A 15613-nucleotide genomic window follows, 5' to 3' on the forward strand; every position below is an offset into this window, starting at 1 on the left:
ATGAATAATAAGCCATCGGAACGCGGTTGCGGCCGCCCTATTGCCGTCGCATCCTTCCGACTTTTCCGGAGCGCACCGGGACCTTTCCGTCGATGGCCTTCGGGTGTTGCCGGCGTCAGCGCGGAACCAACCACCAAGGATGGCCACAGTTCTTCCCGCGAACCCTGCGGCTCCCAAACGCAAACATGGCGCCGAGCGGAGAAGCAAAAAATCATGTTCACTCGTTTGTATTTATTAATATTTTTGCCTACATTGGTGGGGCTGGCCAGAGCTGTAAGCAGACGGTGGAAAATCACGGTACCAACGTGTGAAGGGAAAAGAATTTAAAAAAAAAGCACAGATGAACGAAGACAAGAAGAAATATAAAGCGTTTAATTAAATTTCCGGTGCGAGTGCGCGGTGGATTTTCGCCGGTGGGTTTGTGGTGCCAGGTTATGCAGGTCCCCCCCACCGGGACCGGGAGCTGCCAGATGGCAGTTAGAATATGCTGTCGAAGGAGTGGTCCTTTCATTTTGCAGCCCCGTTTTGCTATTTACTGTTTTTTTCGTTTCTCTTTTCCTCTCTGTTTGGTAATCAGTAATGTGGCGGATTTTTTCCTGTTGGGTGGAAAACGCCAGGACGGAGTCCGTTCCGCAACGTAATCCAACGAGCAGGGACACGGTTGTTGTAATTAGCTAGCGAGCGGGTGGATTTGGTAAAACAAAAAGCGCCGTGAGCAAAATGGCGTATCAAAACATGGCCATTACGATGGAAATCGTTGCATATTGAAGAACTTCCACGGGAAAGCAAGGACTTATTTTCTAAGAAGTTTTCTTTTCCTAACGTTATCGTAAACTTTGTTTTAATTACAATCTTTCGAATGTAATACAACCAATTTAATATTGATTCTAAGCCGCGAGAAGTTGTAAAAGTAAGAAAAAGATGTGTTTCAACTATAGGCCAGGGTTTTTTCCGGGCTCTCACCCTTTCCATATCCAACATTTGAACATTCAGCTTGCCTTACACATGAGACAACGTGTTCCGCGATTTTATTTTGTGCTGTTTTTTTACTGTAACTCCAACTAACTGTTGAATATTACTGTAGATCATCTGTTTTCAAGTTTTAATTTGTAAACCCTTCACGGGGCTCATATACAGTACGAAGTATTGAAAAATAAGTGCATAAATGAACAAATATTTGGAATATGCAGATATAAACACGAAACACGAAGGTGCATTGCATTGTAGTTTGACGCTTTTATCTGATTCTGAGATTGCCTAATATCGGATAATGCCGTTCCTGCTAATTTTAAGCTTGAAACAGCTCTAGACTACAAATAACTGAAGTATAAATAACAAAGGTTAATTATTTCTTCACCTAGTCCAATTTTGCTACATGTTTCCAATTTCGACAACTGAATTTCGAATCAATATGGTTTCGAAAAATCCAGAAAAAGATTGGTTTATTTATGGCAAAACATAATTTTCGAAAACAGTATCTCATGAAATCAATAAAACGATCGACTTATCTATAGCCAAACATAATAAACAAATTCCATAAAAAAATGTATGAGCATCTTTCATCTAAGCTTTTGGGTCCAAGCAAAGTGCTCTAAATGTTTTACTTTAAATCTATGTTTTTAAAAGGCCTCTAACAGTAGAAAATAAAAAAAAACACTCGAAGTTGATTCAATTGTAGCAAGTAAGAAGTAAAATATTATAAAAAAAAACGAAGTAAAGCATCTGTTTCTTGGAAAGCTCAACAGTCTTAACCAGCTCAACGGAACGGCTGGTCGGTGGAATCCACTTACGCTTGTCCATCCGACACCCACACAACCGAACCAGGAAGTCCTAAATCAACCCTCTCTCGCAAGAAAACCCCTTCACTCGAAAGGGGTTGATTCTTTCCTTCCTTTCCATCGACGAGCAGCCGAACCGGCAAACGGTTGACTGTATTTCGCCCTCGCATGTCCCGGCACAATAATTCTCGGGAAATCGGCCCGTAGTCGAGGGCTCAAACACTTACATCACCCCCACCTAAGCCGAAGTGGGTCTTTCAGGTTCTTTGCTGCCCCTCCAGCACGCCTCAACTCGCCCGTATCCGATCGATGTTCCGGAACCTCCTTCAGCAAGCGTTCCGTCTTCGAACGCGAGTCGCCATCAGGTTCTAGCTGTCCTTGTTTTTCCGGGTTTGGGGCTGAGGAAAACTCGACCCCAACACGTCGGTTGAAAGTGAATCGTGTTCACCAGATCTTATCGCCCGTGCCCTCCGGTCTCTCGGCATGCCTTCGCGCGACGTTCCATGCTCCGACGCTCCGACCGACCGAGTCGGGCCGATAATAAAGAAATAAAAATAGTACAACCTCGAAGCCTCCATGTCTGGGCGATGTTGCCTTGTCGAAGCCTATGTGTGCAGGGCCCCTTCAGGAAAACAAGGATGAAGGCGCGATAGGCAACAGGAAGCCACAAAGCGTCAGCAAGCGAAGGACCACAATAAGAGGGAAAACCCGCTCCTCTTGGACACTTTCCGACATTTCCACACCCTGGGCATAACGCCACCGTGGGCGAGTTCCTTATCCAGGTGCCTTGTCCAGAAGACGGATGACCTAGTAACGATCGGTACCTGGACTTGACTGAAATCCCCGTCCACCCGACAATGGCATCAGTTCCGGGAGCGGTTTAATCCAAAAAGAAAGTGGGAAACACGGAAAAACACCCCTTTCCCGTGGGGGTGGTCATTACTTTTCTTTTCCTAACCCTTATCGCCCACACACGCCAACAACCAAGTGCTTATAGAAAGGTACCAGGTTCCTCCAATGTGCCAGTGTGAGTGTGTGTATGTAGAGGACCGTTTGGGAGCTGCTGTGTAGGCTCCAAAAAAAGTAAAACAAAACCAACGACTCCCTCGCACTCTCGCAGCAACAATAAACCATCGCCAACAAGTAGGAGGAAATGGACCTCAGGAAGCAGGAAGGGCGGGAAAATACGGAAAAAGGTGTGAAATGATCGGAAACCGGCAACAAATTTAATCAAGGGTCTGCTTCGTGCCCGGGCAACCGCGGAAATACCCGATTCCGCTTGCCGGTATGGCACATTTACCTGTTTATATTTTTTTTTGCTTTCTTCCGCTAGTAGTGGCTGGTGATACTGGGGGTTTTCGCTTCATTCGCCACTATGGTAACAAACTAAAATGTAAAAAAATGACTGTTACTACATTACACAGAATAGTAATAGAGCCGTTGATGGAACAACAAATTTATTCATGGCTACTTTGTGTTGGGAATAAACAAACATTAAGTTAAACGAATCGCAAATGGTTTTGACATTAACCGATCCTAATTTCTTCTACTAATTTTAACCATGACCATCATTGCTAGCCTTGGAAACAAATCGAGGTAGCACAAATGTAATCTTCGAAGCAAATCTCGTAAGTGAGTCAAACACATGCTTTATTCAGTGCTCACAAATATAAAAATAATTTAACACGTTGCGTACCAAGCGTTTTTAGCACAATTTTGAGTACAATCTTTTTATTTTAAATTTGTTTAAAATATTTGTTAAACCGATGGTTTTCGAAGGCCAAGCAAAAACTTAGCTTCCTAAATAGCTTATTTTTAATATAACTATAATTTTTATGTTACATTTTCATTTATTTATGGGTCTCAAACTTTTTAGAACTAGTTGCTGCTGTCACTCACTTTTGGGTGACGTGGTACGGAACGTGTTAATAATGATGTGATATGTAACATGAATGTTAAAAAAAAACATAAAGCTTAAGATTTGCAGGAATATCCTGCCCGATTGAAACACGTTTACTTTTTGCACTTTTGCCTCATAGTTTTCAGAACCAGAATACGAAACATTTTGTCTTCAATTTACGGCCGAGATGTTACACGATCTTACGAATTGTTTAAACCTTTTTTCGAAATTTAGAAAACCAAAGCTGATTTTTAATAGATTATTTAATAGAATAAAGTAATGGTACCAACAATAGTGCCGCAATGTAGTCATGTAGCTAACAATAAGAAGTAATTAAAAACTTTCAAGAACACAATAATTGTTTCCATATAAACCAGAAGACCCCATAAACCAATACATTTTGCAGTGCCTAAGGAAACCAGCATATTAGTACAACCTGATTGGAAAATATGAATTTTGGAGCCTCTATAATACAGAGTGGGAAGGTTCATCTTTTGAACACTCCGTAGAAATTCGAAGAACATTACGTACTCCCGCTATTGTATTTATACAATACCAATATTGTATTTATTTCATCGTAGAGCTAGGGTTTTATTCCATTACAACCATTATTGGTACTAGCATAATTATGGGACTACTTACCCTCCGTGTGTGGTTTTTGAACACGACCTTATTTTTGGGGGGGTAGCAAAACTTAACAAAACTTGAAAGCTGTTATCCATTCAACCACGCAACACAAATATCAGCAATTTAATATTCTAGAACATATTTTTTCATTTAATATTGCTATGAATGTATTATTGAAAACTCACACCCAACCTATCTGCCATGTAATTAAATATGCAAATCACAAAAGATGAACATTCGTACATTTACATAGTTATAAAACAGTACGTTTTGATAGCACAACATGTAATTATGGTGCTTCCTAGTCTATTGCCAATCGATTACGGCACCGGGCGGCTGTGTATTTTTTATTGCGCTCTCGTATTTATCGCTTACTGTTCCCACCATGCGCCGTGCAACAGTGGATTTGCTAATGATGAATCACATATAATCCGTGCAGATTGAATCGACCGTGGCCAAAACATGACGAGGGATAAAAACACCCTTGTCTGTTGCAAAAGCGAAGAGGGAAACCTAGATCCCTTTTCCACAAACACTGCACGGACGATATGACGACGCAGCGGGGGTGGACCCTTTTGTAGAGGGGTGTGTGTGTGCCGAAAAAAGTGGGTGTTATTATTGATGATGTTATGATAATTAGCCCTTTGTTGCCCATCGGCTTGTAGCTGCGAGCCTTTCTGTTTCCCGGCGAAACCCCGAAGGGGACGATTACTGTCGCCATTAATGTTTTCTCTGCTCCGTTGGTGGTAAACTCATCGGTTTAACGACGGAATGTGTTCACAACACCTCCACGGGAATGGCCGGAGTTCTTGTAAGTGGTTTGGTTCTGCAAAAGAGTTCGGTACGGTGTTTCGTACACTTTTAGTACACTGTATCTAGTGTGAACACGCTTAGTGAACATTAGTCGCCCATTTTTCCGGTCGTTTCGCCATTGCCACCGCGCGCCGCCTGGGGAGCTGCGCGCAGAAAGGAAAATGATTAATGTCTTTCAACAACGAACCGAGCGAAAAAATCGTCCCTGTTGCTTTTAGATATATTTATATTCATAACCGTGCCCATATTTCACTAATTTTCCTACGCTATTTTGTTTTTTTTTGCTTGCAGGCTCGGGCCAGATCCAGCTGTGGCAGTTCCTGCTCGAGCTGCTCAGCGACTCCGCCAACGCCACCTGCATCACCTGGGAGGGCACGAACGGCGAGTTCAAGCTCACCGATCCAGACGAGGTGGCCAGACGCTGGGGCGAACGGAAGTCCAAGCCGAACATGAACTACGACAAGCTCAGCCGAGCGTTAAGGTATGTGTGTATCTGTGAGAGCCGGCGGAGAGGGGGAGGGGGCCCAGAATAAAACCGAGAACGCACCAACATAATTTATGCTTAATGTTCTTTTGATGTCACTTTTATTGCAATTTTCACTCAATTTAGTTCTGTCGTCGCAAAATTAGCCACAACCGTACAAATCGTTCGCCATCGCTTTTGCGTGTTTGTGTGTGGAGGGGATGACAGGGTGGGAGGGAAGGGGTGCGGGTGCTTGAAGAAATCTGTTACAACAAAGCCCTCCTGCGTGCCTCAGCACGAAACACTCGAACCAAATAAAAAAAAAGAGGGCTAGAATTAGGATCATCATCGACTCAGGGGGCGAGGGGAAATCATTTCCACCGAAGGAAAACTACTTGCCAAGGGACGTGACGGGGACGCTCGGGCCAACAAAAGAAATCATCACAGTAAATCAAATTGTCTTTAACGATCACCGCCCCACGACCGGTACGCTGATGCCAGGGAAAAGGGAAAAATCTCACCCATCCCTTGCCGTTGGTCGGGGTACCCGATTTTCCGGATTGATTTTTCCTCTGGCCATCGATGGCGAGGGGTGCAAGCCGGTAACGCTCTGCACGTCATCGGCCCATCGAACCGTCCGGGATGGAGATAGTTTTCCCCGACCGTGCTGTGCGTGGGCTACGCGGGAAAAGCTGTTCACATTCGGTCAATCGGGTTTTTTCCTACCCTCACAGCAAACCTTGCTTGGGTAATCTTTGACCCGTAATGGGATTTGCCGGTAGCTCCCGCTCGGATAATCAAGCAGAGTTAGGCGCATCGCTTTTTCCAGCGATTAATTCTTCGACCAGTTGATTGAGAGGAAAATTGGATCGAGGCGGAAAAATCTGTGCTACTTTTTTGTGTGAGGTTTTTTCTGCATCTGCACCGATAACATCGTTCCAATGCATTAGAAATGGATGGAAACGTGCTCGATGTGTGTGCTTCGAATCAACTATTAACTATTAAACGGGCAGTGATCGAAAACATACCAACTTTTCCCTACAACCATTTCCCACCCTGCCAAATGCACCTCTTCTGAACGTGGGTGGATTTCCTTTCCAGAAGGGACCAATCGAAGGAAGATAATGATACACTTTTTCCCTTAACTTTTCGTCGGTCACAGAAGCTACTTCTTCAAACTATCCTTACCAAACATAGGTTACCGTTCGAAAAGTTCTGTCGAAACTGAGCATGATGATAGTTTACACGTACTACCATATCAATTTTACTTTTCTTACAGCATTAAAATACACTTATTTTCTTTTGCAGTTTTGAATATTTACTGAGAGTTAGCTCTTAAAGGTACATAACAGTTCGAGTTCGTATTGAAGATTCTAAACAAATTATTGATTCCCGAATCGATTGTATTTTCGTAGGTAAAAAACATCTTACTAATCAAATCTAACGGGTATTCTTTTGTTTCTAACCCTATTCAACGTTTATCTAGAGTACGATTTGTTTATTTTGTTAACACCAGAACTACCGGACCAGTCAAAATGACTGCACTTTTCAAATAACTGTTATTTCTTTATCTTTATTTCTTTATTAAGGTTAAACAATTCTACCAAATGACTTTCACAAATCCAATGGAATGTTAATTTTTATGTATTCCAAAATAAAATTTTCTATTTAACATTGAAGTAGAAAATAGGGTAGAAATGCAAGCTTCAAAATCGCGGTAGTTCTAGTGTTAAATATTGTACTTACTCATCCTTCGAAGGGTTAACGTGATATGTTTGAAGAATTATCAAGCTGTGGCTTAAATTGGGTAGTAAGTTTTCCTTGCTAAAAAAGACATAACAATTTTGGCAGCCATGTCAGGTACCTGGTGACGTTACAACAGCAGCACCTACCGATTACAAGAAAACTCAGTGTCGTTCCATGCATCCTCCAATTGGAACAGACTTGCCCTTCGTATAGTTTATCCGAATTTATCTAATAATTTCAATTTCGTCGTTCGTATTCATTCGTACGAATGATTGAAAACAAGCTGGCAGACGGTGGCGTACGAATGGAACTAAGTGTACGACGTTTCCGGTGTTCCCGGAGCACCGCTCCGGCATGCCGTTTCCACTCCCGATTGTTCCTTTTCCACCCCGATGTTGTGCGTTCCACTGGCTGATAAAAGTTTTCCCAACCACTCTCTACCATGGCCATGGTCGATGTGTTGCCGTTGCTATTCGAAAAGGGTCCAGCAGGTTTTCCCTCGGTGCAAACCACCTCCCATAATCTGTTCAGATCAGATACCGACCTTACATTCCATTAATCCACCGCTAGCATTGGATCTGCGCTGCGTTTTCCCTGCTGAGCCCCGGACGAAAATGACAACTTTGGCGAACGTTTCCAGTGATTTCCTTCCAGCGCCAGAGTTTCATTTCAAAACCGACATCTGGCCGATGCTGGTGGGCGGGAAATCTGCCGGCTTCTCGGTGGAGGACACGCTGCTACAACATGGGAATTTCCATCCGGGATTGCAATAGGCAACGTGCTGAGATTTTAGAACGTAAGGACTCACTCACCCGTTCTCTCAGTCGCAAAACCCAGTCGACACAGACAGGGTGGAAAAGTGAAGTCAAAACAGAGTAACGTGAATCAAAAGCGCGCCTTCTGCAGCGGAGGAGGTTTCATGCAATCAAATTTGTAAATTGAAAAATAACAACATTTTGATTTAGCCAAAATCTAATAGACTTCTGTGTGCGCACAGCTTGCGTTTTGCAAGCCAGGTACGGCGCAAAGGAGAAAGAGGGAGCAAAACAGAGAGGGAGAGAGATGGATAATCCATGGAAACACCCTTTTGTGTACGGAGATATCATAGACCGGTCCCAGAAGGGACAAATCTAAGAGGAGTGATTCATTCCGATGGTGAAAATGTTGTGTTGGTATTTAAGTTTTTCGTTAATTTAAAGCTTACATTTTTTATTAGTAGTTGTACTGTTTTCTCCAATTATTTAACAAACAAACAAACACTCACAACAAAGTATGGTGAGACATTAAAATTGATTGCTATAAATCAACCAAGACAAAATATTTTGTTTTCAAATCATAAATAAATCGTTTCATTAAAAAAATTACATCAGTTAATCAATAGCATAACAATTGTTTTCTTGAAACTTTAGTGTTATTGTGTAAACTGAAATATTTTCTTCTATAAATCAAGTGTTAAAATCAGATATTCACAACAGTCAACCAACGAAAATTGACCTGATTTGATAATTGCTTTTTCATTGCAAACGATTATTGGTTCAACTTCCGTTAACTTCCGAAAAAGCAAATGTTGCCGTATGGTCGGTTGATTTAATCATTGTTGCAAAATTAAAATATTTTTTCACATTTCCCCCCCCCCCCTGTCGCGACCCCCTGTGAACGCCACCACCTAGAGAGTGTAATATTGCCGTCCCATCGGGAGTGATGATTTTCCATCATCATCTCCCTCGGGACAGTCTCGATTGTGTCCGGGGAGGTTTTTGAGTTTTCCCTCCCAATTGCTTGTCGCACACGACAACACGATGCCGGCCGATTTTCACATTTCGTCACATTTAGATAATCGTCCGCCCATCGCTTCATCCCAGCCCCTCGCCGCACCTCATCGTAGCGGTGGAGGAAAATCCTGAATCGAAGAACAACACCGATTCTTTTTGACAACAGACATCGGTTGTACAGTCATGGCACACACACATACACACACACACACGCCCGTGCCGACAAGTGGCAATAAGCATTGTCAAGGAACGGAGGACACGAAGGGGACATCTGATGGCGGAATGATGATGGGCTCACACTTGAATATGTATGTACACACATTAAACCACTTGAAACCGCTCGAACGGTGGCCATTTCTGGCGTGAATGGGTCTCGAGTTCCACCCCCGGGGGCGGGGTGGGGGTTCGGCCTGGGGTGGGTTCGAGTGGCGCAAGAGATAGCTTCTTCACACATTTGCATTTGCTGCGGATGAGTGACAGCAACACGCCCGGTTCATTTTATTCCGACCGGGTGCGCTGCTGGGAAATGCTGGCGGCCGCAAAGAAAATGCGGAGGACTGGTTTTTGGGGACCGTTCCATTATCGTGCCACTCCGCTGCGATGCTCCGATAATGGGGGGCTGGCTGGGTAACGTGGTAACGATGATGAGGATAATGATTGGGTGGAGAGTGGCCGGGCAGTGGCTGGAGATGAACCGAGATGAACACAATCGCTTTTCCAGTGGCTTCGGTTCGGTGAACTGACACACTCGACACGTCGCATGTGTCTGACGCGTACGAATTTAATGGATGTAATTTTGCATATTTTCAAGCAGCAGCAACAACGGAACGACAAGAGATTGGAACCGTTTTCGCTTCGCTCTCATAATTCCCACCTACCCTTCACGTTATCCTTGGTTGGTTGTTCTTTTTTCGTGTATTTCGAAACCATCCGTAAAGGTTGAAGGCACATGCACAAGTCATTTAAAACTGAAGCAACGATTTACACATTTATGTGGAGCACACGGTTTTTGGGTTTCTTCTACAGTTTTTTTTACACATTTTTTGGGTTTCTTCTACAGAGTTTGTACAATTTTCCCCTTAAGGATTATGGTTTGGTTTACATTTAAAGGTTAATAAAGACCTGAATATTCAATCGAAGAATTTTCTAATTGCATTTAAAGACATCGTATACCGTGTTTATTGATAATAGTTTTTCACGTCTATAACATCACTTCGGATCAACAACAACTATTGTTTATAAAGCTGTACAGTAAGCTTGGTTTTATATACGGGAATTTGTTTCTTTGTTATCTTTTGCTTTTCATGCTCAATTCTCATCATCAGAAAACGCATATGATTTTTAAAGGGAATTTTTGTTGAAAGCACTTATGTGGAAGAAAAAGAGTGCAAATTGTTGAAAAAATTGATGAAAATTCAATAAATGAAAAATGTGACCAAAAAGCTCAGTGGCAAATCTGGCAAATTTAAATTTAAATAAAAAACGAAGTCGAGCATAACAAAAGTAAAAAACAAACTGTTCAAATAGGTTAGATGAAAACCCACAAATTGTTTTTCAATCAAAGAAATTTGGTCAGTTTACTTTAAGACTACAGATATAAAAATAACTTCAAAAGAAATTCTGTCTTGATGTTGTACAAAAAAGGTGTTATTAAACGCGTAAGCAAGCTACATGTTTGGAATTTTTTTCCTGTTTAATTTAGTTTTGGTAACGTATTATTTAACAAAAATCATTTCTGATCTCTTGCATTTATAGGTTTTTTAATGTCTTTCGTTTATGCTATACTACATTTTGGTTGTAGGTTTTGTTGTTTTATTTGTTTTTTAAACGTAATACAGAACATGTCTACTCGCATTCAGCATGACGGCTAAGAGACATTTTCCTTTTTTCCCGTCCTTGGCGGAAGAATACCTTTTCTTTCACTTCGATTTCGGTTTGCCTTGTGTTTTTGCCTCGTTCCAAATAAAACTCGCATGTGTCGAAACGTTCATTATTTTAAAACACCTTTCCATATGTTCCACTTGCTTGACATGTTGTCATGTGTGGAGCTCTGTTTGTTTCCAAATATGCTGTGCATTCGAAATTAACCTGACACCGATGGAGGCGCCTGGTAGGTCACGGGGTAGGCAGCTTGGATGCATTTGAAAGGCCGACGTACTGCTGTCCATCGAACATTCAACGATAGGCCTATTTAAGTGACTAAAAGAGTGAAAAACGACGAGTCGATTGGTTTCCTCGTAGCGAACAAAAATGCATATGATTTTTGACAGGGTTTTCTTTCGATCGAAAATATCCTTATCATCCACGTGTCTCCGAGGTGGCATGTGTCGACGGACGGGGGAAGGGGCGAATGTGGCGTGTTCGATAATCACACATTGTTGTACACATTCGACCCCCTACGCAAGAGACCCTATTGTTCTCCGAGAAGCTGTCATCCATTTTATGACAGTACGCCATAATAGCACAAGGCTGTTGGAATTGCCGAAAGTGAGGTTAGGTTTTTTTTGTGTTCGCCTTCCGCTCGATTGTCACGGAACAAGTAGACACAGAATCGTGACCGTCCCCGTAACGTCTTCGTCGTCCGATTGCACCCTGCCCGAATTGGGCGAACACGAACAACCCCTTTCCCGCTATTTCCCCCGGAACCCCGGAGTTCCTGCCAAGGGTGTTGTGTCCTCAACCCAATCCAGTAGCGCGTGTTTGCGCGCGGTTACGTTACGATTTGTGTATTCCGATGGCAACAATCGTAGGGAATATTATTAGCTGCCGCGTGCACTATCGCACACTTTTATCGAAACCGACAAATCGGAACATACAACTTCACTCCAAGCGTTACGCACCCTACACTTCGGCGAAGGGGGTGGAAGCGAGCATTGGGACAACGCACAGTGTTAGAGGGGAAATAGTTACTTCTGGGTTTTTCAAGACGCGGCTCGTGGGTGCCCGAAATGGATATTTTCTCCGTCTTGATTGAGACACTTTCTTTGTGGGCCTTTTTTATGGCTTTTGGCGCCCCTTACTAATCCAATCCCTTCTTTTTTCCCCATTCTTTCGCCACCGTTCTACGCCACACAACACACACTTCCCGGCCCGGACGTGGGACACCAACACGCACCAACCAACCAACACCGCAACAACTACAGATATTACTACGATAAGAACATTATGACGAAGGTGCACGGCAAGCGGTACGCGTACAAGTTCGACTTCCAGGGGCTGGCGGCCGCGACCCAGCCGCAGACGGACCCGACGTACAAGTACCAGAGCGACCTGTTCATGTCACCGTACCATCACGGGGCCAAGCTGAGCTCGTTCATGAGTCCCCACCACAGCATGACGTCATCTTCCGGTAGGTACCCGTTGAATTGTGTTTGGGACGGGGAGGGCAAACGGGCAACACCTGGTGGGGGGAGGTCCCGGAAGAAAATGTCAAGAAAGGAAATCGTCCTCTCTCACTCTCTTCCACCCTCCAGACAGTTGGGAGTTAGAGTTTTGGTAGGCTTTTCGAGCTTTTGTTTTTCTCCTTTCCGCCTTTTTTTCACTAGTCGATTTCCTTCCTTCCTTCCTCGCCGACGGCACTCGAAATCTAATCGCCATTTCGCACTCCACCGTTTAGAGATATTTCCTTTCCCAATTTGGCTTATCGCGAACGCACCTTTGGCGGGCTTACGGGCGGCGTAAAAATAGCATAACGATCTGGATAGTGGCGTCGTAAAGCGCGCTTCCGCGAGTCCTCGACGCTTGGAGGGCGCATCAAATGAAAAGGGTTTGAGTGGAGGTCCAAAAATAGCACCACACATTTCCCACAATATTAAAATCTTTCGACGGATTTTCAGTTTGATAAAGACCTAGGAATGCCACCATACGATACAACAAATAGCTCATAATCACAACAAGGGCAAGTGTGTAACACGAAACAAACCGTAGATCAACGAATATATGTATGTGGCCTATAAAGAAGCTTAGTTAAGCATTCAAAAGGACCAATATATAGCGAACAAACCCGTTGCGTTGAATAACGGACACCGTCACGACAAGACAAATACGTCTCTCAATGATGTCATTTTGGATCCATAAAATGTCCAATTTCGTCTTCAACTAATTTTCAAAACCAGTTCGAATATCTCGAGTTAGTTCGTTGCAACTGTTGTATTTTTGTGCATTAAATTTGGGCTAAACAGTCTCCAAAACAAATCAAAACATTAAGTTACACACCGTATATTTCTCTTTGTAATATTTTCTTATCGAAAATGTCACTTAAAAATTGGAATAAGAATTGAAATGAATGTATTTTATTGAAAGACTACAATTTTCTTTTTTAATCTGAAAACAATTACTGACAAACATGTCATAAATGTTATCATGAGATCCTGTGTCAATTTGTTATAGTATAAATATTGCACAAGAATCTTAGCTTTGATATTTTAACGATGTTTTTCGCAAATATTTTAGAACAGAGGGTTGCGATTGAAGTAACATTGGCAAGGACCTTTTTTTGAATTCTTATGCAAACTACTGTTTTTGTTCAAATTTTTTTAGTGGGTTTAAATCAGACTGAGACAATTCCGCACAACAACCTATTGAACACTGGTTAAGAATTAGATGAAAACAAACTTGAAAGATCTTAAACTTTCCTTTTAAAAATGAAAAGTGTGTACACTTAATCGAGTCCATATTGTTTAGACTCTGGCCTACGAGCTTTAAAAAGCAACGTCGAAGGTTTCTTACCGAACTTTCCGCTCACGATCTCAAGCGTCGTCCTCCATTGCATGGCGTCGAGTGGCGTCATCGTCAGCCAATCCGATAAGCAACCGTTTGCACGGCAGCAGCCCCTCCACAAAAAGGAAGCAAGGAAGACGCTCGCGGATAATCGATGCTCCATGTTTCCATCGATTTTACAACACACTCAAACCGAACGCTAAATTACACCCACACTGATAGCGGGAGTCCTGATAGCTACAGTGCTGTGGGGATGTTTTCTTTTTTGATGTTTTCCCTGCTGTATGCTTGTCTCTTTCCCTCGCCGTTGTGCTTGTGTTGGTGAACGGAATGCGTTATCACCATCTTGTGCAGCAGAGCAGGATGAGTAGTAGCGAGCGGACGGGTCTTAAGATATATGCACACAGTTTTAAAACCCGGCCGCTGCCCGCCAAACCCCCATTTGTGAACGTGGTCGGAACGTGTGTCGGAAAAACACGGTAAAATCCTTGCTTCGGCCTTCGAACTACTCCACGACCGCTAGCACGAGCTCATGCGCACGTTGTGCAGTAACGGAAGACATCGGGATGTCCTTCGTCGTCGCTACAGCGTGCTCGCTTACTCCCTCACACATCTCTAACAAAACGGTTGATTCGGGCGTGATTAACTCCATCGGGGGGAAGGAAACGCCCGACCGGTGGTGAAATGGTGGCAGAAGTAAAAAAAAAAGGAAACTATCGCCGACGTAGGGCGGAAAATCTCAAGTATCATCCCTTTCCGCTTCCAACCGAGCGACCACCAACACGCCGAGCGACTTTTCCAATCGCTTCAGCCTGCGCTCGATAAAAAAGGCTCCGCTGAAGGATTCTTCGGAGCTCGGAGGAAGCGGGAAAAAAGAGAAAGAAAATCAACCATTCTATGAAACACTCGACAGAGGGCTCGGAAAATGGGGAGCAGGAACTTACACGCTTCGTCCTCCCCCACCCGGAAGAAAAGTGCCGGGTGGAAGTGAAACCGTTCTTTTGGTCTAATTTCTGTTTCCCTAACTAGTTCCGTTTCGGAACGGCTTGTTTGTTAGAGGCTTCCGAGCGGATCCCGTAGCGCTGTCGGGATGGCAAGAGCTGTCGGGGGGAAAAGAAAGGAAAAAAGTGGCCGAAAATTGACAGAGGTGGAAATTAAAGCTAATAAATTCTGCCAACCAAGAGTGCCGTCCCGAGACGGGGTTTGCTTTTGTTCGTCGATTTTTCCACTTGCCCCCAAACCCCCTTTTGCATTTCCTTTTCGCTTAAGGAGCTATATTTAAGATGCCAGCCTTTCCATCCGTGTCTATCGGTAGTGACAAGGACAGGTTTAATTTTAAAATTAAATTAAAACACTTCAATTAAAAGCAGCATAATAGCCAAGCTAAGTCAAACTAATTTCCTGGTGAAATAACAATCACCCTTCAACCGCCAGACAGTGCAAGTAACCGACTGCTGGCAAAAATGAGGGAAATTGTGAGAAGCATAGAACCACGGACGAAAATGCAACAATTTTGACAGTTCCAACGTACGATTGAGAAATGGTTTAAATAAGCTTTAGTCAACCTGTGTGAGCCTTTTCTACATCCTTCTTATATTAACGTGCACTGTCTTGACTCTCTTCCTGCTTAGCCTCCATCTTCCCGTCGGCCGCCTCCTGGGGCAACTGGGGAAGCCCGGCGACGAACCTCTACCCATCGCACACGATGAGCCACGTGACGCCGACGCACGTCGCGCCCCATCTGGGCTCGTATCCGCACTACGCATGACCAACGCCAACGACCACGGCCTCCAGT

The 15613-nt window shown here is 43.5% G+C and overlaps 1 protein-coding gene across 1 annotated transcript in view; it reads left to right on the forward strand.

Annotated features, from left to right (window-relative positions):
• LOC131294231 (DNA-binding protein D-ETS-3-like) overlaps positions 1-15586 on the forward strand; it is a 59891-nt gene extending 44305 nt beyond the window's left edge. Inside the window, exons 8-10 of the mRNA XM_058322275.1 lie at positions 5410-5599; positions 12243-12448; positions 15450-15586. Of these exons, the coding sequence (XP_058178258.1) occupies positions 5410-5599; positions 12243-12448; positions 15450-15586 (533 nt within the window). The remainder of the gene's footprint in view (positions 1-5409; positions 5600-12242; positions 12449-15449) is intronic.
• The last annotated feature ends 27 nt before the right edge of the window (positions 15587-15613 follow it).

The sequence above is a fragment of the Anopheles ziemanni genome, chromosome 2 (assembly GCF_943734765.1).
Source record: "Anopheles ziemanni chromosome 2, idAnoZiCoDA_A2_x.2, whole genome shotgun sequence".
Taxonomy (NCBI): domain Eukaryota; kingdom Metazoa; phylum Arthropoda; class Insecta; order Diptera; family Culicidae; genus Anopheles; species Anopheles ziemanni.